The sequence below is a fragment of the Sapajus apella genome, unplaced genomic scaffold, assembly GCF_009761245.1.
Source record: "Sapajus apella isolate SASKATOON/1434 unplaced genomic scaffold, GSC_monkey_1.0 scaffold119, whole genome shotgun sequence".
Taxonomy (NCBI): Eukaryota; Metazoa; Chordata; class Mammalia; order Primates; family Cebidae; genus Sapajus; species Sapajus apella.
In genome coordinates, this window is record NW_022437059.1 from 1,271,311 (window position 1) to 1,295,844 (window position 24,534).

Here is a 24,534-nt window from a genome sequence, read left to right on the forward strand (position 1 = left end):
TGTGATAAGTGAAAGAAGTCACAGAAAGCGAGCACATATCGTACGATTCTATTTTGATGGAAATTCTAGAACAAATAAACCTACAGTGACAGAAAGCACATCAGAGATCTCTTTCTTTCTTTCTTTCTCTTTCTCTCTCCCTTTCTTTCTTTCTTTCTTTCCTTTCCCTTTCTTTCTCGCTCTGTCGACCAGGTGCAATCTCAATTCACTGCAACCTCTGCCTCCTGGGTTCCAGCGATTCTCCTGCCTCAGCCTCCCAAGTAGCTGGGACTATAGGTGCCGAGTAGCTGGGACTACAGGCCCGACTAATTTTGTATTTTCAGTAGAGACGGGGTTTCACCGTGTTGGCCGGGCTGATCTCGAACTCCCAACCGCACGCCTGGGCCTCCCAAAGTGCTGGGATTACAGGCGTGAGCCACCGCACCCAGACTAACAGATCAGAGATTTCACAGGGTTTGGGTTGAGGGGTGAAAATGGAATTTGGGGACATTATCTGCAAAGGGGAGCAGGCAAACTTTGGGGGATATGGAAATTTAAAAACATTTTTTAAAAATTGGAATGGTGGCTAAACGGGTGCGCACACACACACACACAAACCTCATCAAACTAACATGAGAAGTGAAATAAGCCAGACACCAAAGTACAAGTATTTATGACTTCACTTGTTTGGGTTACCTAGAACAGGCACATTTATGGAGACAGAAAGTGGAATAGTGGTTAACAGGGGCTGGGGGCTGGGGGGCGGGGAGTGGAAGTTACTGTTTAATGGGTACAGAGTTTCAGTTTGGGATGATGAAAAAGTTCTGACATTTTCAGAGATGGAGACCATCCTGGTTAACTAACGCGATGAAACCCGGTCTCTACTAAAAATACAAAAAATCAGCCGGGCGTGGTGGCGCGCGCCTGCAATCCCAGCTACTCGGGAGGCTGAGGCAGGAGAGTCGCTTGAACCCGGGAGGGGAGGGTGCGGTGAGCCGAGATCGCACCTGGGCGGCAGAGCAAGACTCCCTCTCAAAACCAAACCGAATAGTGCTCTGCCAATGATTAGGGTCCTAAGCCGCTGGGGACGTCGGTTTCGCCAGATGTCAATGCCGTAATGATAAAACCAACGTCGACTGAAGGATTCAATGAGACAACACGCCCGAAGGGCTAACGATGACCAGAGCGAACGTTCGCTGCTGTCCGGCGGGGAGCGGCGCCCAGGTCCCGCCCGCCGGCTGTGGGGCGCTGGGGGCGGGCGCTGGCCGCGAGGTGGCGCTCGCACGGGGCTCGGTGGGCCCAGGAGCTGCTGCGGCGCAGCGGGGCGGGGGCTAGACGGGGCTGGCCGCGGCGGGGGCTGGCCGCTGCGGAGGCTGCGCGGAAGACTGCTGCCCAGGGTCACACCCTCCCGCGGTGTTACTTTTTTTTTTTTTAAAGACAGGCTCCCGCTCCATCGCCCAGGCTGGAGTGCAGTGGCGCGATTTGGCTCACTGCAGCCTCGACCTCCTAGGCTCAAGTGATCCTCCCTCTTCAGCCTCCCCAATAGCTGAGACCGCAGGAGCGCGCCACCACACCTAGCTATTTTTTTTTTTTTTTTTTTGCCCGCACGGCGTCTGGCTCTGTCACCAGGCTGGAGTGCAGTGGCCGGATCTCGGCTCATTGCAACCTCCACCTCCTGGGTTCAAGCGATTCTCCTGCCTCAACCTCCACCAGTAACTGGGACTACAGGCGACCGCCGCCATGCCCAGCTATTTTTTTGTACTTTTAGTAGAGACGGGGGTTTCACCGTGTTGGCCAGGCTGGTCTCGAACTCCTGACCTCAAATGATCCGCCCTCCTCGGCCTCCGAAAGTCCTAGGATTACAGGCGTGAGCCACTGCACCCGGCCTTCCGCAGCGTGATTAGGGCGGCAGGAGGAGAGGAGGGGCCTCGCCCTGTCCACCTCTCCGAGATCAGTGGTATGCGGTGCCCGGGCGGGGTCTTAATAAGATGACGGTTGCTGGGCAGCACTGGACAGTGCCCGACGTAGGCGATCTCCTTGGTTCCTCTCCACAACCCCACTTTGCAGACAGGAAAGCTGAGGCACCAGAGGTTAAGTAACCCAGGCCGCACAGCGAAGGGAAGCTAGGGGGGTACTCGGGCCCTGGGCCCCTGCGCTGACCTCCCCTCCTCATCCCCCTCTGCTCCTGGCCCAGGCTGCGCAGAGTCGGCCTCGGTGATCCCACCCTGAACACAGTTTTCCCTCCGGGGCGCCTGGATCTCCCCTCCCCCGGCTCCCGTTTCCTTGTCAAAACTTCCTGCCTTGGCGAGCGCCCGAGTTCCCACCCCCTTCCTGCCCCCCGCCACTCCGCGCCCCTCTCCGCCCTGTGATCAGCAGCGTCCCGCCTCCACGCCGCTCCCGCAGTCAGGCTGGGGCTCGACGCGGGGACCCTCGCTCAGTCCTCGGCCGTCAGCCCTCCTCCCCGCAGACCCCGGCGGTCCCCCATCCCAGGCCGCAGGAGAGACGGGGCCCCAAGGCAGGTGAGTGACTGCGCTGTGACTGCGCTCCCCCGGCAGGGGGGGCCGAAGACCACCCTGCCCCAGGGAAAGGGTGTAGGGCCTGAGGTCTCCCTCCTCCTCTGGAGTCTGAGACCCCAGAGCCAGGAGTGTAGAAAAGAGGGACTGATGGCGAGATGTGAAAGAGGGAGCGGGTCAGTGGAGGGGGCCAGAGAGGATGGATTGGGGGTTCCCTTCTGTAATGAACGTGTAAATGAGATGAAATACTAGCCGGGTTGTTCCCTGAGGGCCTGGTCCGCAGACTGTGTGAGTTGGGGGCAGCCAGGGCTGGGGAGAGAAGACTGGGTGTTGTCCTTGGCCGGCACTGGGGTACTGTCCTTGGCTCAAGGGAAGTGTAGCCACGAGAGCACCCACACTGGAGCCAAGACTGCCGCAGTGCTAGCCTCCACCCTGCGGCTTACTGTCTGCCGGGCCTTGGCCAAGAGACCTGACCTCTGTGCCTCAGTTTCTCATTTCTAAAGGAGAATAATATAGGGCCTACCTCATGAGTGCTGAGGCTGAAGTGAGCAAAAGCATGTCTCCTGCTTTGACGCCTGTGTTCACTGGATACACAGACGGTAAACACTGAGGACAGTGCTTATCATCCCATGTCAGTGTTTACCATCAGTGTCACCTCTCTGCCCACAGGGGAGGAACGTGTGAGGGAGGATGTAGGGGAGGGATCCAGGTTTGCAGGTCGCTGGCTCTCATATCTTTGCCAGTTATCAGGACTGGGGATTCGGCTTGAGGTCCCGGCATGAATCCCCGGGGCATCTGGATCCTCAGAAAGCTTGGCAGGCTGATGATCTGAGGTTGTGCTAAGGGCCAGGTGGGTGTGTTGGGGGTCCAGGAGCCCAGGCCCCAGCAAGGCCACCCTTCACTCCTGCCCCCATCTCTAGCTCCCCTAGCTGCTCTCCACTCCCCTCTTCTGGCCTGTTGTGAGTGGCCTCTCCCGGGGCTGGGCCGTGACCCTCTTCCCCTGGGGACTGGAACAGCTTGTGCTGGCCTGAGATTCCCAGGCTCAGCCAGGCCTCAGCTCAGGCAGCATTGGGCTGGGTGTCAGCTCTCAACTCTGGCCTAAGCTGGCCTTGTGCTAGGGGGATGGTTGGAGATGGGGGAGCTAGTCTCTGAACCCCTCAAACCCAGTTCATGGTATAGGACCTGTTGTGTGTGCTCGTGAGCCAGGGTGTGGGCGCAGCCCGCCTGTTCCCTCTGTCTCCTGCCTGCTGTGGCCTTTCCCACTCTTGAGGCCTCCGAAGATCCATCCACCATGTGCCCCAGTGCAGGTGGGGCTGCCATCTCCATCCACCATGTGCCCCAGTGCAGATGGAGCTGGGTTGGCCAAGCTCACCTCTCTGCCTTCCTCTCTCTCCACTGGAGGGGGAAGCTGAGAGTTGGCAGCTGTTTCTCCACCCTCTGTTCCCCCTCAACCTTCCCTATCAGACTCTCCCAGAAAAGGAAACTCACACTCCGGGCAGCCCCATCCACCAGTCGGAAACCTGGAGAGAGATAGAAGTCGTGGGGCTGCTGTGCGCCTCCCTCCACCCAGCACGCTCTGCTCCCCGAGCCTCTCCGCTGAGGAGCCTAGGGAGCCTTGAGAAAGAGGCCTCCCAGGACTCATGGGGAACGCTGGGGGGCCATCCCAGCTCTGGGGAGAATGTTGGCTCCTGTCACCTAACCTACAGGAGAGAAGCCAGAAGGAAGGGACAGAGAAGACAGGGAAAGAGAGAGAGAAACACAAAGACAGAGATAAGAGACAGACATAAACATGGAAACAGGCTGACAGATGAAGAGACACCGCAGAAGCAGACTCATTACAGTGAAATGCCCAGAGGAGGAAAAGCAGGCCTAGAAAAACAGAACAGAGACCTAGAGACAGAACAAAGGGAGGTGGAGACACAGGGAGAGGGAGAAAGTCAGGAGACCAAAGAAACTATGAGTTTAGAAAGCAGCACACAGGAAGTGCCAGGCGAGGTGGCTCACGCCTGTAATCCCAGCACTTTGGGAGGCCAAGGTGTGAGGAAATCTGGAGGCCAAGAGTTCAAGACCAGCCTGGTCAACATAGTGAGATTGCATCTCTACAATTTCTTTTTAATTAGCCGGGGGTGTTGGTGCCCACCTGTGGGTCCATTGCTCAGGAGGTTGAGGCTGCAGTGAGCCGTTTATCAGGCCACCGCGTTCCAGCCTGGGTACACAGTGAAGCTCTGTCTCAAAACAAAAGAAAAAGAAAGCAGCACAGGCTTTGGTGTTAGATAAACCTGGCCCAAACCCCTGCTCTGGCTTCAGTCACCTGTGTGGCCTGGCACAAATCACTGAACCTTTCTGGGATATGTCTTCATCCATAAAATGGGAGGCATAATAGCACTTACTTTATAGGCATGCTGGGAGAACTAAAAGGATCTAGCACCCGCAGTACACATTTAACAAGGCGCGGTAATTAGTATTACAGCTCCCACGTGCAGCAAGACCCGCGTCCTGGGAGAAACAGCCTGAGGGTGAGTCCTGGGGCCTGGCCCGTTCACTGCCGGTGGGTGCTCATGCCCTCCCGCTTTTGCCTTCCGTCCTAGCCCCATGGAGTGGCACCTGGGGTCCAGTCCCTCTGGGTAGCGGGAGATGTGTGCAGTGGACAGTGAGGGGGCGTTGTCCCTGGGTGGGAGGCACCGGATGAGGGCTCAGGCGCCTCGGGCATGCCACTACACCTCCAGGTGACTCAGGGCCTGGCGCTGCGTGCACTCATGCCGTAGGAACTTGGAGGCCAGCCCCGAGGAATTCCTGCTGGGGGTCAGGAGGGCAAGTCTGGAGTCGCCTTTTGCTTTGTAACATTGAAAAGTTCTTTCTGCCTTCCGCCTTCCATCATCACAGCAAACACGCACTTCATTGTGTGTCGAGGGCCCCAGGACAAGGGCCCATTTCTGCTGTGTGGGGTATGGGGGGAAGCCATGGCCTCTCAGCGTCTCTCTCTCTTTCCCATTCCTGGGAAAGTTAAGGCTAACTGGAGACAGAAGGGACTTCAGGGTGTATCAGTCCATCCACTCCACGAGAACGTTTAGTGACTGCCTGCTGGGTGCCCAGCGCCCTGGGTGTGGGGCCTGGTGGGGTTACAGTGGTGAGGAAGGCAGAGACGTACCCTGTCCCTGGGGAGCTCCAGTCCAGTGAGGCAGGCTGACTTTAATGAAAACATAATGACTCATAGGATGGGAGTTTCGAGGAAACAGCCAGGAGGCACCCAGGCCCGCTCACAGAGCCTTGGGAAGGAATGAGATTTGAGAGAGTCCACCCTGGTGGGGAAGCCAGACTCACCAGCCAGCAATCAATGATACGGTATCTGTCAGCCTAATCAGTCCGGCAGACTTGGGGTATGTCGGGGGCTGTGAAGCCCTGGGTTGGCCTGATGAGTTCTGCTTGCCTCCAGGGGAGGTCCACTGGTGCCAGGACTTTGGCTGGGGTTTGGGTAGGTGTGGAGCCTCTGGGACGGATGCAAGTCCAGCTGGGAGCTGGCCTCAGGGCATTCGGGGGAGAAGAGCAACCCTGGCCTCCTTGAGGCCATGAGGGTCTATGGTGACTGTGCAGAGAGCCTGCAGGAAGGCCTGGAGAGCAGGGAGGAGTGTGTGAGGCTGGAGCCACGGAGGGCTTCCTGGAAGAGGCTGGCCTTGGAGGCTATGTAGAACCTGCGTTTCAGGGGTGGCCTGAGCGGCCATGGTGGTGTGTGAGAGGCATGTGGGTCAGTGGCTGTCCAGTGTGATGGGAGCACAGAGGCAGAGGAAATGAGGCTGGGCCCACTGGTGGGGGTGGGCCCCTGGGTGTTCTTCCTGGAGTGTAGGGAGCCACAGAGGGTGGGAGAAGGGGGCAGTGGCCAGAGCATTGTCCAAAGGTAATCTCAGGCTGGTCTGAGGGGGCGCTGCTCCCTAGCCTGTGTCACCCCAGGGGTTACCCTCCACACCCTGCTTTGTCCTTTGAAGCAGATTCGAATCCTGCTCTTGCCTCTGCAGCCAGACAGGCCTTGGCAAGGCATTTTACCTGAGACCCTCCACTGTGCCGCCCACGAAATGGGGATGACAATCACCATCACTTTCCAGGGTGGTGGCGAGGGCTGGGACTGGCACTGGTGACAGCTTCCAGGAGGTGTGTGTGCGCGATAGATGTGTGAATCAGAATCCCTGCAGCCGTCCCATTTCCTGATGAGTAAACAGGTTGGACCTAGGACCCTCTAGCTCTGTTTCCTGAGCCACAGAGAACACAAGTCCGGCCCCTCACCCCTGCCCCTTCCCGCCCAGCCCCTGGCGCACTCTGGCGCGCACACGCACGCTTCCTGTTCCTCCATCTGGCAGACATGCCTGGTGTGCCGAGGGCCCGGCCAGCCTGGATCTACGCGGCGCTCTGTGCTCAGTGTGCAAGCGCGTACATGGGTGTTCTGGGCAGCCCACGTGGAGTGCAGCAGGCCGCTGGGAGAGCTCCCTGTTTGGGGAGGGAGGGAAGAAGTCTTTGGACTGGGATCTCACAGCTGGGTGGGAAGGACTAAGTGATCCTATCTCCATGGCAAAGATAGATTAGAAAAGGCCACAGAGAAACAGACCCAGAGACAGGGAGACAGACAGAAAGACAGGACGGACAGACAGACAAGTGAGATACAGGGCAAGACGACCTTAGCACCTGATTTTACTAAGACGCATGGCTTTAGTAAGTGGATCGTGGCTGGAGTTCGGCTTCCACTCTACCCTCGAAAATGGTGCCGCTGTGCAGTGAATATACCGTGCAACTGTACATGGTGGCCTTAGTATAGAAAGGAGAGAAGAGAGGCAGGAAGACAGAGGCCAAGAAGCTGACGAGGGAAGGGAGAAAGGCAGATAGCAAAATGTCTGATGAAGAACAAGACAAACGTCAAAAAGGAAGAGGCAGAAACCCTGGAGCTTAGAGGATTCTGTTTTTGCATCAACACACACCCACCAAGCAGGTTCTAGTCTGAGGTTCTGTTCCAGAATGATCACTGGAACCAGCAGTACCAACCCTTGCAGAACCCTGAGAGGTGGCAGGGAGTGATATTCTCCCATTTCACAGATGAGGAGATGGAGGATCAGAGGACTTGAGTGATATATTATAACTGAGGTCACACAGCTTGTAAGGAGCAGAGATAGGACTAGAAGCTTTGTCCTCCAGGATGGGAAGTGGTGAGAGACAGAAAGAGGGAGATGGAGAAGAGAGGAGGGGCAGTGGAACCTAGTGAGGAGCTAGCGTTGGTGCTCAGGCCCAGGGCTGGGGGAGGCAGAATTCAGGCATCCTGCCTTGTCAAGCGTGTCTGGCTTGAAGATGCACCTGGCGGGCAGCCCATCATTTTGGGGGATCAGGTTCTCGGGGGAGCCTGGCCCCCTCCTGCCCACACTTCCTTTCTCTCTGTCAGCATTTGCGGCCCCATTCCCATTCCCGGATCATCCTGGGGGTTCTTCAGAGAAAACGAGAAAGTTTTTCCTGGAATTAATACCATCAAGGGGAGGGGGAAGGGGGGGGAAAGGGGGGAGGGGGCCATGTTGGGTGCAGGAGGAGGAATGGGACTGAGGACACTGTCATGGAGACAGCTAATGTTAACCAAGCATATAGGCACGGGCTCTAACCGCTTTATCTGGATCAACTCGTTCAGTCTGCACAGACGCCCTACAAAGGAGGTACCCATCTCATCCCCATTTTACAGGCGAGGGAACTACAAGCTGGGAATCACACCCAGGCTTGAACTTGGGCAGGGGTTGGGGGTGCAGAGCTCAGGGGTTATCCTATGCTGCATGACTTCCCAGAGAAGCTGGAATGAGTGGTGGGGAGGTCCCTTCTGCTATCTCACTTCCGTCACTCTTACTCTCTGCTTTCTATAGAAATGGATCCTCTTGTCCACCAGGAACCCCACCCCCACCCCCACTCCCCCAGAGCCTACACTCAATTCCTTCCTCCTAGGAGGGGCTGGGGCACAGCGAGGGTAGGGGGCTCCCTACCAGAGGGAACCAGCTGAGCTGGAGTTTGGGGAAGCCCAGGGAGGGTGATCTGGTCTTCTGTGTGGGCTTGGAGGCAGAGAGGGCTGGGATCTCAGGGCCTGGCCAGAAGCCCAGCCGATTTGCATCTCGAGGTGGAGGAGAGAGAAGTGTCAGCTCATTCTTGACTGTAAACACATCTTGGTTCCCACGCTTCTGATCATGCTTTTGTGGCAGCCCCCACCCCCGTCCCCTTCTCCTGTCCAACCCCCTGCCAGCTCCCCCACCCCCATAAGAGAGGCTTTTAAAAGGAAGATGCGGAGCCCCTGGGCTTCCCGTCTGGGCTCGGAAAAGAATGGAATTATGGGGAGGCTTCTGCCAGCAGCCTGGATTTGGATCCCAGCTCTGACGCTGCTGGCTGTGTGGTCCTGGGCAGGTTTCTTACCCTCTCTGTGCCTGCTTCCTCATGTCTGAAGTGGACCATAACACCTACCACAAGGAGTGAATGTAAACTTTGAATGTGATGATCATGTACATTTCTCAGCACCCTGCCTGTTTCAGCTCAGTGAATGATATGTGGGGTCACATTATGATTCTTGGGAGGGAAGGTGTTTGAGTCCTTGAACCAGAGGCTTGGAGGGTGAAGGTTGAGTAGGGGAGCAGGAGGGGGCTCTGTATGAGAAGAAGCAAGCCTGCTGGGGAGGTGCTCCAGGGTACCCCCGCAGTGAGTGCACTGTGGGCCCCCAGGGCAGATCAGGGGCCCAGGAGTGGTCTGATTTCACCCCCTTGAGGGGTATGTGCAGTGTTGGGGCACAGTGCTGCTGCAGCTGGAAGGGGTTTGGGGAGCATGGCCGGCTCAGGTACCCCAGCCCTTCAGGGACAAAGGCTTAGATGGGAACAAGCCTGGAGGCTCTGGGTTCTTGGTCTGGCCTGTGTTCCCTTCTCGGGGGCAAAGAATGGTCAGGCCAAACCCTTCCTCTTCCGGCCAGGACGCCCACCCAATCTGTCCCCTCCCTGGGCCACCCACTGGTCTCCCCTGACCCCACCCTGGCTTCCAGCCCCTGGGCTGACCAGCTGATGCCTCCTCCGCACTCCGGCCCTACCCTGAGGACCTTTGGGAAAACAGAACCTACCCACCCCTCTAGCCAGCTAAGCTCTCAGCCAGCCAGAAGGGGGCGGGGGTTAGAGCCAGCCCCTCCTCATGCTCCTCTTCCTCCTCCAGCCCATCTCAAAGCCCCCCAGGTGAACCGTGTCCCCTAGAAGTTGTCTGGGAGGAGGTGACAGGGACAGCACCTGGGTGGTTGGGGTGACAGGAATGGGGGAAGGACCTTTTCCAGTCCCCACAACTGCTCAAGCTACACAGCGCCTCCTCCCTGGGCCTTAACCTGAGTCCTTCCTGCAGCAGGGGTCGTCCACGCCACCCTGCTGTCGGCTCTGGGAACAGGTCCAGGGCAGGCGGATGCCTGGGGAGTCCCTGTGTGGCTCAGGAGATGAGGATCACCCAGGGACAAGGGTGATGAGCCTGGCTTCAGACGGACTGAGCTGCGGTCCAGTCCGAGCACAGAGGCCCCAGGCCAGGGCCAGAGCTGAGGGTCCGGGAAGAGGGGAGTGTGGAGATGGAGAGGCGAGGCAGAGATGGATGGAGGGAGGGCTCAGGGTCCTGCCCACGGCCTTGGCTGCCAACCACGCCAGGGAGAGGTGGGGAGAAGGTTCGCTGGGACCAGGCAGAGCGAGCCCTGGAGTGGGCACTGGGCCTGGGAATATGGCAGGAGCAGGGCGGGGTGGGAGGGGATGGTTTGAGGAGCTGGGAGAAGGGACGACTCCAGCAGCGGGACGTGTATGGGTGACGTGAGTGGAGCGCTGGGGCACTCTGGGGAGCGTCTCTAGGGCACTCCTGACCCTGGCCTCTCCCTGCAGAGGGGCTGAACTCCTGACCCTGGCCTCTCCCTGCAGAGGGACCGAACTCCTGACCCTGGCCTCTCCCTGCAGAGGGACCGCAGCGTCCGCTCTGGAGACAAGCAGCCAGAAAGAGGCTTCTGGTCACGGCCCTTTCCTACGCTACCCCCGGCGTTCAGGATGGCGGGAGGACGGGGCCACCCCTGTGCCGCCTGCTGTCCCTCATCCTAGCCAGGCTCTGTTTCCTGTTTTCAGGCTTCATATCTCAAACGCTGGGATCCCCCCCGGACATTCCCTGGCCCTCAGGCCCCAGGGCTGAGCTGTGGGCAGGTCCCACCTGGTGAGTTACTTGGGGACTGAGGATGGATGGGAGGAAGCAGGAGAGGCTAGAGGCTGAGATTCAGCCAGAGGGGTGCGATGGGATATGGTGGCGGGGCCGCACTGGAGGGGTGGGTAGACGCTGGCACTGGGAGGAGGGGCGGGCCAGCCTCCTGGATGAAGGGCTGCTGGCAGGTTAAAGATGGAGGAGGAGCATGGCGTTGAGATGGAGTTAAGTTAGGAGCCTAGACCTGGAGGGAAGGAGGGGCTGCCTTCCTAGGGCTGAGAGGGTCTGTGGGGGCCCTGGGAATGTGTGGGTGTGGGGTGTGGGGTGGGGCCAGCATTCCTGAGATACTCAGGGGGGTAAGGGGCCAGCAGCCGCGACCTTTCTCTCTTCTCAGAAAAATTATAAGCAGATGTGGGTGCCTCGGGGAGTGTAGAGCAGGGAGCCAGAGCGAGCTTTGGGAACGTGGAACACAGAACCTGAAGCTGGCCGCGGGCGTGGTGCTGCGGGAGCTCAGCCTCTCTGAGCCCAGGAGCTGAGGGAGCAGACTTGTATGAAGTCCCGGGAGCCAGGGGTGGTGGGGAGGGAGAGGACCCCATTTCCAAATGGCCGACAGGGTATGAGGGAGGCGGGAGCTTTTCCTTAAATGCAAGGTCACCAGGTTGGCCACCTCCTTAGGCGATGGCCCCTAGAGCTGGGTGTAATGTGCTGGCTAAGGTGTCACTACTGACTTCCGGGGACGGGGTGGCTGGCCTTGGGTTATAGTGTTTGCTAGTTTCTCTGGTGTCAATAACCCCCATGCCTGATTCCAGGCTACTCACGTAACATCACTGAACACGTTGCTAGTACCATGGGCTCTCAGCCCGCGTGAGCTGGCTCCAGCCCGCCACTGGTTGGGAGGTCACCTGGACCCAGCCCTATTCCCCACAAATAGAACAGAAAACCCCTGACAGTATCGCATCACGCTGGCTTTGGCTTCTGCCTGCATACATCCAGTGATGGGGAGCTCACCACCTGAGGTAGCCAACTCCATTCCTGAGCTGCTCCGACTTGGAAAGTTCTTCCTCTGACTGAGCCCAGGGCTGCATCCCTCATCACTTCCCCTCACTGCTTCCAGTCTCACACCTTGGTACAAATATCAGAGTGCCCTGGGAAGGGCCTGGCTGGGGGCTGGGGATTCAGAGATGAAAGGCACTGGGTCCCTGCCTCTGGAGGTCCTGGCCAGGGAGCAGGCACAGGAACAGTGGGGTAGGGTGAATGGTTCTGGAACCCCCAGAAGCAATGAGTGGGGTTGTCTGCCATTGAGGGACAGGAGGTGGAGGACAGAAGGGGTGGCACCTGGGTTTTGAAAGATGAGAACTCCAGGTGAATGAAACGTGAGGGTGTCTAAGTAATTCATGAGCAAAGACCAGAGGCGTGGAGGTGACTGTGGTCCAGGAGTGAGGTGGGGAGTTGGAGCCCAGAGCAGGGGGCCACAGGACATGGGGCTGCAGTCTGGTGTCTTCTGCAGGCCCACGGCTCAGATCTCTGCAGACAGGTCCTCCAGGCTGCCCGCTGCAGCGCCCCTGCCTGCTCTGTGCCGGCCCTGGGGCAGGCCTCTGCAATGTCACCGCCTCTGCGCCCTCTCCTTCTCCTGGCCCTGGGCCTGGGGCTGGCTGGAACTCTCAACCCCAGTGATCCCAACACCTGCAGCTTCTGGGAAAGGTGAGAGGGCCCCTGCTGCGCCTTGAGGGCACCAAGCCCTAGCTCCCGGTTGTCCCTACTGTCCCTATGGGGGTCCTCTCCTTCACCTCCTTCCTTCTCTCCAGCCTCTCCCCTCCTGCCTGTTTCTCTGTTTCTGCTCTCTCTACTCCTCTTTATGGGTTGCCGCTGACGGCAGCACCGTCTCTGATGTTGTCTCAGTCTCCGTCCTGTCTCTGACCCATCCTTTCTCTGTCCCTGTCCCTGTCCCTTTGTCCTTTTGGGAGGCCAGCTTCGGAACAGAGTGCAGAGTGAGAGCCATTCATGGTGGAGCAAGCAGAGGGGCTGGCCCAGGGGGAGCAAAGGGAACAGGGCAGGGACACAAGACCCAGGGCAGAATATAGCTGGAAATGCCCAGCACATCTCCGCCAGCTGGGCCCAGATTCGGTTCTCACTCGCCTTTCCCATGCAGGGCGGGTAGTGTGGGGAGAAAAATGGAAGTCCCTGGTCCAATCGAGTGGAAAGGGGGTTCTGATGGAGGGAATTCCAAGAACCTTCCAGCTCTGGGAGAAGCCTTCCAGACTTGAGAGTGGGGGACAGGATGGAGATCCCATCCTAGGCTTGGGGAGCCAGCCCCATTGTTGGGCTGTGGATTCCCCACTGTGGCCAAGCCCTCACGGCCGTTTCCTGCTGTGTCGCTCAGGCCTCTCCCTGCCCTCGGCCCTCACCCTGTTCCCTGTCTTGCAGCTTCACCACGACCACCAAGGAGTCCCACTCCCGCCCCTTCAGTCTTTTCCCCTCGGAGCCCTGCGAGCGCCCCTGGGAGGGTGCCCATACTTGCCCCCAGCCCACGTGAGTGCTTGTCATCCTCCATGGGTGGGTGGGCTGCCTGAGTCACTGCCTCGTTCTGGTCCCTGGCCCTCTGTCCCTGTTCACTTCTCAGAAACTCCAAGGAAACTCCTGGCTTCTCGGGACTCATTCCGTGTGGCCTGTGTGGGGTTCGTGTATGTGGGTGTATGTGTGTATGTGGGTGTATGTGTGTATGTGTGTTTGGGGTGTACATGCATGTTACAGGATGTGCCTGTGTGAGGGGGCCAAGAAGGAAATGCTCTTTCTTTTTTTAATAGACAAGGTCTCACTCTGTCACTGAGGTTGGAGTGCAGTGGCGAGATGGTAGCTCATTGCAACCTCAAACAGGGAATGCCTTTTCTTTCTTTTTTTAAGGCAGAGTCTTGCTCTGTCGCCCAGGCTAGAGTGCAGTGGCACTATCTCGACTCACCGAAACCTCCACCTCCCTGGTTCGAGCAGTTCTCCTGCCTCAGCCTCCCAAGGAGCTGGGATCACAGGCGCCCGCCACCGCCCCTGGCTAATTTTTGTATTTTTAGTAGAGACAGGGTTTCACTATCTTGGCCAGGCTGGTCTCAAACTCCTGACCTGGTGATCTACCTGCCTTGGCCCTGCAAAGTGCTGGGATTGCAGGCATGAGCCACTGCGCCCGGCCAGGAAATGCCCTTTCTATGCTCCCCCAGCCCAGAGTGTTAGGCGGTGCCCCCACCACCCCCCATCCTGGCCACACTGTTGTGAGAGTGGACAGCCGAGAGGGCTGAGGGCCACCTTCCTGGTCTCCTTAGGGTTGTGTACCGGACCGTGTACCGTCAGGTGGTGAAAACGGACCACCGCCAGCGCCTGCAGTGCTGTCACGGATTCTACGAGAGCAGTGGCTTCTGTGTCCGTGAGTCCACTGTGGGGCTGGGGGGGTGGGGCAATGGAATGAGGGGAGCTCAGCCCATTCTTCCGAGTCCCTCCTGGCCCCCACTAGGGTGGGGTTACTCCTCTGCCCTTTTGGATTTTCTCCCCTTCCTCCTGCTCCCTGGCCTTGTCCCCAGGATCAGGATCGGCACTTCCCTCTCCATCAGCACTTCACACCCCTCTCTCCAGCCCCCTGGGTGTCCTCTCCCCCTCTCCAGGCCCCTCAGCCTTGTCTCTGCCTCGCTGTCTGCCCTAGAGCTCTCCTTCTGTTTCTGGTCTGTCTCTGTCTCTCTGTCACTGTGTGTCTGAGGACTTGGTGTCTGGGTCTGCCTCTGTCTCTTCCTGTCCCTGACTCCCTATTGTTATTGGTCTCTGACTTGTCACCATCCAGTCTCTCCTGCCCACTGCACCCCCTCCCAGCACCCTGTAATGACCAGAGCCTGCCTTCTTCCTCCTCCCACTTCCCTCAGCCACTGTCCATCACTAGCCCCTGGGAACACAGCTCTCCAGCCTGACCCATCCCGGCCCTCACCCGCCCTCTCTCTGGACGGCGTCCATGTCCAGCCCCCTTCTGTGGATCTCCCCCAAAGCCTTTTCCCAACAAGGTACTCAGACAAATTCACGAAAAGGAACGGGAACCCACAGACCCTGGCATCTTGCTAAGTTCCCCCATGAGTTGCTGCCCCTCAGTCTTTCTTTATCTTAGAGGCAGCTTTGGGGCTTGGAGAACTTCTGGTCCCTGGTGTTAGAAGAAGGTGGGGTTAGGCTTTGCAGGATAAAAGCTGGGTAGGGGCAGGGGTGGACACATCTTCTCACTCACACCCATCTCTGTCCCAGCGCTCTGTGCCCAGGAGTGTGTCCATGGCCGTTGTGTGGCACCCAATCAGTGCCAATGTGTACCAGGCTGGCGGGGCGACGACTGTTCCAGTGGTGAGTGGCTACTGACCCTGGGGAGTGGCCTCTTGTGCCTTCAGGGCCACAGGACCCTCGGGCATACCCTCCCTAGCACGGCACAGGAGCTTAGGACTCCAGGGCAATTATCTTTGAGAGCCCCTTGCTGCCAGCTGCCTTTTCTGGAGATGTGGAAGACACAGTGGGGTGTGGGGGCTGGGAGACAGAGGCGGGGGGCTAACCAGAGGCCGGGGATGGGCTAGACCCCTGGTGACCCCCTTCCTGCCTCCTTATCCCATAGAGTGTGCCCCAGGAATGTGGGGGCCACAGTGTGACAAGCCCTGCACCTGCGGCAGCAGCCCCTGTGACCCCAAGAGTGGGGTGTGTGCTTGCCTTTCTGGTCTGCAGCCCCCAAACTGCCTTCAGCCCTGTACCCCTGGGTACTATGGCCCTGCCTGCCAGTTCCGCTGCCAGTGCCATGGGGCACCCTGCGATCCCCAGACTGGAGCCTGCTTCTGCCCTGCAGAGAGAACTGGGCCCAGGTGTGTAACAGGGGAATGACACATTAACGAGGTCGCAGATACAGAGGTGCACACACATGCACGGGGAAATGAGGTGGTTCAGACAGGGCCCCGAGTGTGGGGAGGGTGTGGAGGCCAGGATCGTGGTCCCAGGGGACCCTATCCCACCTCACTAGTGGAATGAGCAACTCATTGACACTTTGTGAGCTTGTTTGCTGTCTGTAAAACGGAAATAGTATTGTCTACATGGAAGGTGGCTGTGGAGATAACATCAAGCAGCACGTGTGTGGAGGCATGCTGTAAAGGGAGGCTGGGACAAGGACCCGGAGAACCCTGTCACAAGGCAGGGTGCAGGGGGAGCTGGGGAGTCCCAGAAGGGAGCAGGTGCACCTAGGTGGAAATCAGGATGGGGCCTTGTGGAGGCGCTCGTGGAGTTCAGCCCTTTGCAGTAGCATGGGTATTCCCGAGAGCAGGTGAAGAGGCGGGTGCCCAGGAGGCACACATGCCATGCCACTCTGGCTCTTGCTTACCCCCACCTGCTGTGCTAGGGTGTCCCTGCCATTTCCAGTCCTGGAACCCTTTGCTTTCTGACTGATAGTCCCCAGCAGGGAAGAGTAAGTGTGAATCACTAAGTCCTGAGGTGGGGGTTGGGGGGACAGCCCTCGGAGGCAAAAGGGGAAGCGGCTATTGGTTGTTCACACACTGACCTCACCTGCTCCGTCCTGCAGCTGTGATGTGTCCTGCCTCCAGGGCACTGCTGGTTTCTTCTGCCCCAGCACCCATCCTTGCCAAAATGGAGGTGTCTTCCAAGCCCCGAAGGGCTCCTGCAGCTGCCCCCCTGGCTGGATGGTATGGAGGGTGGAGCCTGTGGGCATGGGGTGTGGGGTGTATTCTGTGGGTGGTGCTAAGCAGGGCTCCAAGGAGGGTGTGAGTGAGGGGTGAGCTCTGTGCCTATGGGGGTGTCAGGGGTTCTGTGGCCTTGGGGAGGAGGCTGGGTGCCTGGCCCTGTTGACCTCTCATCCCCACAGGGCACCATCTGCTCCCTGCCCTGCCCAGAGGGCTTTCACGGACCCAACTGCTCCCAGAAATGTCGCTGTCACAACGGCGGCCTCTGCGACCGATTCACCGGGCAGTGCCGCTGCGCTCCAGGTTACACTGGGGATAGGTGAGTGGCGTGGCGCAGGGAGGAGGCGGGCGGAAGGAGGTGGGGCGCCGCCAGGCTCACTCAGCTAGGTGCCCAGGTGCCGGGAGGAGTGCCCGGTGGGGCGCTTCGGGCAGGACTGTGCTGAGACCTGCGACTGCGGCCCGGACGCCCGCTGCTTCCCCGCCAACGGCGCGTGTCTGTGCGAACACGGCTTCACCGGGGACCGCTGCACCGAGCGCCTCTGCCCCGACGGCTTCTACGGTCTCAGCTGCCAGGCCCCCTGCACCTGCGACCCGGAGCACAGCCTCAGGTGGGCCGCGGGACACGTGGTCAACGGATCAGGAGGCCAATGGGGAGGTCTTTGGGCCAAGGTCGCCACAGCGCCAGGGGCATATCCAAGGGGAACAGGTTTCACAGAGGGGAAAGGGAGGGGCCTCGGGGGCCGGGAGGGGCCTGGGGTACCACTACTTGCCTCAATTCCGTTTTCGGAATAGCGGGGAGCCTCCCTAGTGGCCCCCTTGCCCCAGCGATGTGAGAATCCCACTACGCGGAGGGGTCGGGGAAACCGGTCTGCCCTGGCCCAGCTCAGACCGCGCCGCGCCCCCGCCTCCGCCCCCAGCTGCCACCCGATGAACGGGGAGTGCTCCTGCCTGCCAGGCTGGGCCGGCCTCCACTGCAATGAGAGCTGCCCGCAGGACACGCACGGGCCGGGGTGCCAGGAGCACTGTCTCTGCCTGCACGGCGGCGTCTGCCAGGCTGCCAGCGGCCTCTGCCAGTGCGCGCCGGGCTACACGGTGAGGCGCGCCCCGCTGCGAGGAAGAGAGGCCGGCGGAGAGGCCAAGGAATGGGCCGCCCCTCTCACCGCTTACCCTTTTTCAGGGCCCTCACTGTGCTAGTCTTTGTCCTCCGGACACTTACGGTGTCAGCTGTTCCTCACGCTGCTCTTGTGAAAATGCCATCGCTTGCTCACCCATCGACGGCGAGTGCGTCTGCAAGGAAGGTAATTGGATGGAGTTTCCCAGAGAGGACTTGAGGGATTGAGGGACAGGCAAGGGAAGAAGTGAGAGTCCAAGAGTACATGTAGGCCAAGGGGAGTGGCTGCAGGGTAAGGGTGGAGGGGGCAGCAGCTGGACGGAGGGAAAGCGTCCAGGCTATTTCCTTCCTGGAATATCCACTTTGCTTTCTTCAACCACAAATATCTTACTTGTCCTTGGAGGCTGAGGCCAAAAGACACCTCCCTGGTGAACACCCCTCACCCTCAGTCATAGAGAAACACAATTGCGGTGCTGGGAAGGGCCTCAGATCTGCCAGAGTGGCACATGGGCAACCTTTAGGCTGGATTCTGATACAGCTGTGTTCTGTTTGGCTAGCTCTCTATTAAGTTCAACAAGTCCCTCACCTTCCATATCCACTACTCCCTGTTGTCTGGCACATCCTCTGTGGGACTCATTTAGCTATCTGATGGGACCCCTGTAAGCATTTGGGTTTACTGCTATCCCCTTTATTTTGCAGAAGGCACCCCAGACCCAGAATGGGGTGGTACCTCACTGGAAGGCAATTAGCCTTCTGCTCAGCATTGAATAGTTCATAGGCTATTCTCCTGTGTGGTGCTGTGAACACCCCCGCCCACCCCAGCTCATAGCATAGTAGGATCTGTCCCAGCTAGCTCCCACTGTGTGCTTGCTCAGGAGGGGAGCTGGGTCCCCATGCCTACCAACCAGGCCCCTCCTCCAGGTTGGCAGCGTGGTAACTGCTCTGTGCCCTGCCCATCTGGAACCTGGGGCTTCGGTTGCAATGCCAGCTGCCAGTGTGCCCATGAGGGAGTCTGCAGCCCCCAAACTGGGGCCTGTACCTGCGCCCCTGGGTGGCATGGGGCCCGCTGCCAGCTGCCCTGCCCGGTGAGTGCTGCACAGCCTGTCTGCCTGCGGGAGGGAGGCCGTGGTGTCCCCCAGCTGACTGGCCTGTTTGCTCTCCACTCCTTTTCCAAGAAGGGGCAATTTGGAGAAGGTTGTGCCAGTCGCTGTGACTGTGACCACTCTGATGGCTGTGACCCGGTTCATGGACGCTGTCAGTGTGAGGCTGGCTGGATGGGTGAGCATTCTGGGGCTCCAGGCCTACTGTGGATTGGGGGATCCACCCCATAGGAAACATGCCCAGAAGAGCCCACTGGAACTGAAGGGGGCCCATCCAGGCACACCTGACTGCTGTCTCCCACAGGCACCCGCTGCCACCTGTCCTGCCCTGAGGGCTTATGGGGAGTCAACTGTAGCAACACCTGCACCTGCAAGAATGGGGGCACTTGCCTCCCTGAGAATGGCAACTGTGTGTGTGCACCGGGATTCCGAGGCCCCTCCTGCCAGAGATGTGAGGCTCCCCACTGCCCCCTCCACCTGCCACCAGCAGGGAGCAGTGTGGTGTCAGATGCCAGAGCGCTCCCCTCTCCAACCCCCTTGGTCTTTTCCTCTGACCGGTCTTCAGGCTAGTTGCTGCAGTGGGAAGGAGGGAGGGAGGCAGTGGGGTAAGGGCGGATTGAGGGTTGGCCTCTGCCCCCAATCACCAGTGCCCCTTTCTCCCAGCCTGTCAGCCTGGCCGCTACGGCAAACGCTGTGTGCCTTGCAAGTGCGGGAACCACTCCTCCTGCCACCCCTCGAACGGGACGTGCTACTGCCTGGCTGGCTGGACAGGCCCTGACTGCTCCCAGCGTATGTGGTAGCTTGTGTGTCTGAGCACGTGCATGCTGAGAGGGGGCGCTGAGGTCGGGAGGCCTCTGTTTCGCAGTTCCTGGGTATAAAATCCTTGGGCCCACCTTGAGCAAATATTTACTGGGCACTGTCTACCTGCTGGGTACTGTTTTCAGTGCTAAGGATGCAACAGTGAACAGCTCAGGGGAAAAAACAACTTACTGCCCTTCTGCATGGGAAGCCTGGGAAGAACAGTATTTTTATGGGAGCAGGGGAAATCATAGGCTTAGCTTGGGACGTGTTCTTGCTTGCTTGCTTTTTTTTTTGAGACCAAGTTTCATTCTGTCACCCAGGCTAGAGTGCAGTGGCGTGGTCTCAGCTTACTGTAACCTCCGCCTCTGGTTCAAGTAATTCTTTTGCCTCAGCCTCCCTGGTAGCTGGGATTACAGGCATGTGCCACCACACCAGGCTAATTTTTGTAGCTTTAGTAGAGACGGGGTTTCATCATGTTGGCCAGGCTGGTCTCAAACTCCTGACCTTAGGCCATCCACCCACCTCGGCCTCCCAGAGTGCTGGGATTGCAGGCGTGAGCCACCACGCCTGGCCCTTTTTTTTTTTTTTTTTACATTTTTCAGTTTATTTTTATTTATATACTAACAAATACATGTATTTCTTTATTTTGTGAGCCTTTCCCCCACAAAAATATATGAAGATGATGGAAAAGATTAGTGCAAAAAAGCCAAGTAAAATGGGTTTGGAAAGAGGAAACAGGCTGTTAAAAAGAAGGCTAAATATCAGTTTACCAGCAGGCAGGGTAGAAAAGGAAGTCATCTTGGTGAAGAGTTTTTCCACAGGATCTGGCTACAACTACTACTAGATTATTGGTAGTGTCAGACACACAATAATAATGCCTTACATAGGATAGGTGTTTACTTCTCTCTTATGTTAAAAACCAAACAAAAATCCACGTGGGGTAGCTTGGAAGCCTTTGGTTGCGTAGCACTGAATGCATTCATTTGAAGTGGCTACTACATAGTCAAGTGCAGATGTGGAGTAGGGAGGTGGGCACGTGGGTCTGAAGCTCCGGGGAGAGATGGGGCTGGAAATAATCATTTGTGAGTCATTGGTTGCAGATACTCTTCAAAGCCTTGGTGTCCCCAGGGAGACCAAAGCTGAGCTAAAGACTTAAGTGATGCTGGTGGCTGAGAGTTCATCGGGGAGGGGCTGTACCTGCCCCACCAGACAGGCCCCTTGTCTCCTGTAGCATGCCCTCCAGGACACTGGGGAGAAAACTGTGCCCAGCCCTGCCAATGTCACCATGGTGGGACCTGCCATCCCCAGGATGGGAGCTGTATCTGCCCCCCAGGCTGGACTGGACCCCACTGCTTGCAAGGTACCATCAGAAGGGGAACTCCGTGCCCCTGCCCCAACTTAGCCCTCACCCAGAAAGGAGACTAGAGTTTCCTGGCCTCCTGATGCCTGCCTGTCTCCTTGGCTGTCTCCCCAGGTTGCCCTCTGTGGACATTTGGTGCTAACTGCTCCCAGCCATGCCAGTGTGGTCCTGGGGAAAAGTGCCACCCAGAGACTGGGGCCTGTGTATGTCCCCCTGGGCACAGTGGCGCGCCTTGCAGGATTGGTGAGTTCTTTGCCTCCTCCTTTCTACCCATTGTCCCCCGGGAACCGGGACCTAGGTCCCTCATACTGTCCCTGCCTTCCTCTTGGGCACCTCTCCCATGCAGCAGAGTCAAGATGCCATTCTGAGTGACCGCCCCATCCCACACAGGAATCCAGGAGCCCTTTACTGTGATGCCTACCACTCCAGTGGCCTATAACTCGCTGGGTGCAGTGATTGGCATTGCAGTGCTGGGGTCCCTTGTGGTAGCCCTGGTGGCACTGTTCATTGGCTATCGGCATTGGCAAAAAGGCAAGGAGCACCATCACCTGGCAGTGGCCTACAGCAGCGGGCGGCTGGACGGCTCCGAGTATGTCATGCCAGGTGAGCTGGCATGGGGCCTGGAGCACAGAGGAGTGGCTGGCTGATAGGCACAAGAGTGGGTCCTGGGCATGACCCAAAGGGAAACTGAGGAGTGGGGAGGAGGGAGGAAGGGAGGTCAGCGAGGCCAAAGTACCGATCTCTGGGGACAGAACAGCTCTCCTGGACTGCTGCCCATCGCTGAGCTCACCCTGCGCTTGTGTCTGTCATGCAGATGTCCCTCCGAGCTATAGTCACTACTACTCCAACCCCAGCTACCACACCCTGTCGCAGTGCTCCCCGAACCCCCCGCCCCCTAACAAGGTCAGTGCTGGGGGAGTAGTGCCCTGTGGAGGGAAGCGCGCAGACCTGACTCTCTGGAAAGCCCTGTCCTTGCTCTTGCTCTCCCTACTGCACTGTACCCTCTCAGGTTCCCAGCCAGCTCTTTGCCAGCCTGCAGGCCCCTGAGCGGCCAGGTGGGGCCCACGGGCATGATAACCATGCCACCCTGCCTGCTGACTGGAAGCACCGCTGGGAGCACCCTCCAGGGCCTCTGGACAGGGGTAGGTGCCGGGGTCCTGGGCCTCCAGACAGGGGTAGGTGCCGGGGTCCAGGGTGTCTGGTGAGGGTGGATGTGTGCAGCCTGGCATCCCACCACGTCTGAGTGAGTGTGTCTGGAGATGGGGCTCTGGGTCCCAGTTCTAGAGGGGGTGTGAGCCTGGGGAGGGGACAGAGGGCTGATTGCCAGTTGTCTCCTCCTCAGGAAGCAGCTGCCTGGACCGCAGCTACAGCTACAGCAATGGCCCAGGCCCATTCTATAATAAAGGTATGGGCACAGGGGCAACAAGGGAGGCGGCTAATCGGGGGCTAAGGAGCCAGCGCCTCCATGGAGCCTGACTTCTTTCCTCTATCCTTAGGGCTCATCTCTGAAGAGGGGCTCGGGGCCAGCGTGGCTTCCCTGAGCAGTGAGAACCCCTATGCCACCATCCGGGACCTGCCCAGCCTGCCAGGGGGCCCCCGGGAGAGCAGCTACATGGAAATGAAAGGCCCCCCCTCAGGATCTCCCCCCAGGCAGCCTCGTCAGCTCCAGCTCCGGGACAGCCAGAGGCGGCGGCAGCCCCTGCCACAGAGAGACAGTGGCACCTACGAGCAGCCCAGCCCCCTGATCCACGGTGAGCCCTCCCTCTCCACTGGCAGGAGCGGCAGAGAAACGGGACAAAGGAGGCAGAAAAAAGAGAAGGAGCAGGGAGAGGAGGAGAAGGTGCGACGTGGCAGCAAAAGTGAGGCCTTCAGGGTCAGCCTCCGGCTCAAATGGAGCACAATGGGGCAGCGAGGTGGCCTCTCAGCCTATGTCCTCATCTGGAGAACAGCATGTGTATGTGCCTCGCAGGGCTCAGGATTGAAGTGGTGGTTGTACAGCATTGGGGGGTGGAGTTGGCACCCAGAAAAGTAGGGAGCCAGGCAAGGGATGAAGTCTCCTGGAATCCTGGGAGGTGGGTGGGCTGAGGGGGCTTTCTCACTGGCAGCTGAGGCGCTAAGGGCCTTTTGCTCAGAGCCGCACAACTAGCTGATGGTAAGCTGGGCTATGTATCCAGAGACCCATCTCCTTCTCTTTGCCTTTAAGAAGCTGAAGAGGGGAGGAGAGCAGTGGGAGTTGGGGGAGCCACGCCCTCTCATCCTGTCCTGTACGTTTCCAGACCGGGACTCTGTGGGCCCCCAGCCCCCTCTGCCTCCGGGTCTACCCCCCGGCCACTATGACTCACCCAAGAACAGCCACATCCCTGGACATTATGACCTCCCTCCAGTACGGCATCCCCCATCACCTCCACTTCGACGCCAGGACCGGTGAGGAGCCAGGATGGTGTGGCAGAGGCCAGCACACCTGGCTGTTGCTGCCGAAGGCTTGGGACAGAGCCTGGTGTTCCCTGCCAGGGGCAGGGAGTGGACCGGCCGGCCTTGAACACGAACAACACTTAACGGAGCAAGTGAAAGGAGAGACGGGAGCCTCGTTCCCAGGTTCTACCTTGGGAGACATTGGGCAGCAGGATGCCTGTCTCCCTTTCCCACCCAATTGTTCCCAAGGCTCCCAGGGCCCTGTGTACATAAACTGGTGGGTTGAAAGTTGCTAGGTAACTCTGATTCCAGACTGATTTCAAACGTGTGTGGGGTACCTTTTCTGTGCACGCTCGGGCTGGGCTCCATGTATGTGTGTTTCTGTGATTTTGGCAGGGTGCCAAGTGCAGGTCCTGTCCTAGGGCACTTACTATTTAGTAGGGAGATGGCCCCAACCCAATTAAGTCTCGCAGTAACCTCCAACTGGCCTCCCTGCATTCATCCAGTGAAACTTCCAATTCGAGGCTCAAAATTTCAAAATACAGGCTGGGAAGTTTCTCCCTAACTGAAAGCCTTCGTAGGTGACCCTTTGCTCTTCTGCCAGTATCAAAAATTTCCAAGGCCTTAAAGGCCCTGCTTGCCTGGCCCGTCTGTCTCTCCAGTCTCACCTTGAACTGTTTTCCTGTCACTGCACACCAGTGACACTGGCCTCTAGGTCTCCTGTAGGCCACAGGGCCACACATCTTTCTAGCTCGGGGACTTGCATAGCTGGAGTGCCCTTCCTCCCCCACTCGCCTGTTCACCCCTGCTCTTCCTTTACACCTCCTCCTCAGAGAAGCACCCCACCCTCCATGCCTCTTTCACAGCCCTGACTGCAGCTGTGGACACTCACTAGGTACCTGCAGAAGGCCTACAGGTGCCAGGCGCTTCTTTAATGTGTTCTTTCTTTATGTGATTGTTTGATTAATCACTGCCTCCCACACTAGACTGTAAGCTCCCTGAAGGCAGGAATCCTGTCCTTATGCTCAATATTGGCTCTCCCTTGGCACACAGTAGGGACTCAATAAATGCTCCCCAAAAGGCTGAGCGGCTGACTGGATTAAAGTATCAGTGACTTGCAGTAGCTAAGATAGATGAGCCACCTGTGTGCTCTGACAGCTATAGACTGAATAAGTTGGGGACTTCCCTAAAGGGTGGCATTTCCATGGGGTGACAACACAGAGCTCAGACGTGGGAAGTGCCAGGGGCAGGGGTGCAGGGGGGGTGGGGCCGAGGGGGCTGCAGAGGCTGGAGACAGGATATTAGGAGAGAGTATACAGGCACGCCTTGATTTATTGCACTTCACAGGTAGTGGAATTTTTTTTTTTTTTTTTTTTTTTTT

General features: G+C 58.3%; 1 protein-coding gene across 6 annotated transcripts; it reads left to right on the plus strand.

The window, feature by feature from the left end:
* The first annotated feature begins 2,338 nt into the window (after positions 1–2,338).
* Positions 2,339–23,508, plus strand: PEAR1 (platelet endothelial aggregation receptor 1). Of its 6 annotated transcripts, none has more exons than XM_032260685.1 (24): positions 2,339–2,498; positions 10,616–11,811; positions 12,193–12,386; positions 13,110–13,214; positions 13,994–14,094; positions 14,949–15,041; positions 15,304–15,544; positions 16,252–16,372; positions 16,552–16,688; positions 16,765–16,977; positions 17,287–17,461; positions 17,547–17,667; positions 18,402–18,565; positions 18,656–18,758; positions 18,885–19,031; positions 19,244–19,369; positions 20,613–20,741; positions 20,856–20,984; positions 21,132–21,344; positions 21,556–21,644; positions 21,751–21,883; positions 22,084–22,146; positions 22,238–22,492; positions 23,018–23,508. In XM_032260685.1, the coding sequence occupies exons 3-24, from the start codon at positions 12,286–12,288 to the stop codon at positions 23,167–23,169; spliced, it is 3,111 nt and encodes a 1,036-aa protein (XP_032116576.1). In that variant the 5' UTR covers positions 2,339–2,498; positions 10,616–11,811; positions 12,193–12,285; the 3' UTR covers positions 23,170–23,508. The 6 variants fall into 6 exon arrangements, with proteins under 6 accessions (XP_032116576.1, XP_032116577.1, XP_032116579.1 ...); XM_032260686.1 differs by having other exon boundaries at positions 10,616–10,700; XM_032260688.1 differs by having other exon boundaries at positions 10,616–10,700; positions 12,216–12,386.
* The last annotated feature ends 1,026 nt before the right edge of the window (positions 23,509–24,534 follow it).

Coding starts and splice junctions, on each gene's coding strand:
- PEAR1 (XM_032260684.1), top strand. CDS start 12,286: ATGTCACCGCCTCTGCGCCCTCTCCTTCTCCTGGCCCTGGGCCTGGGG. Junction 13,215..13,993: donor CATACTTGCCCCCAGCCCAC/GTGAGTGCTTGT, acceptor TGGTCTCCTTAG/GGTTGTGTACCGGACCGTGT. Junction 20,985..21,131: donor TGGCGCGCCTTGCAGGATTG/GTGAGTTCTTTG, acceptor CATCCCACACAG/GAATCCAGGAGCCCTTTACT.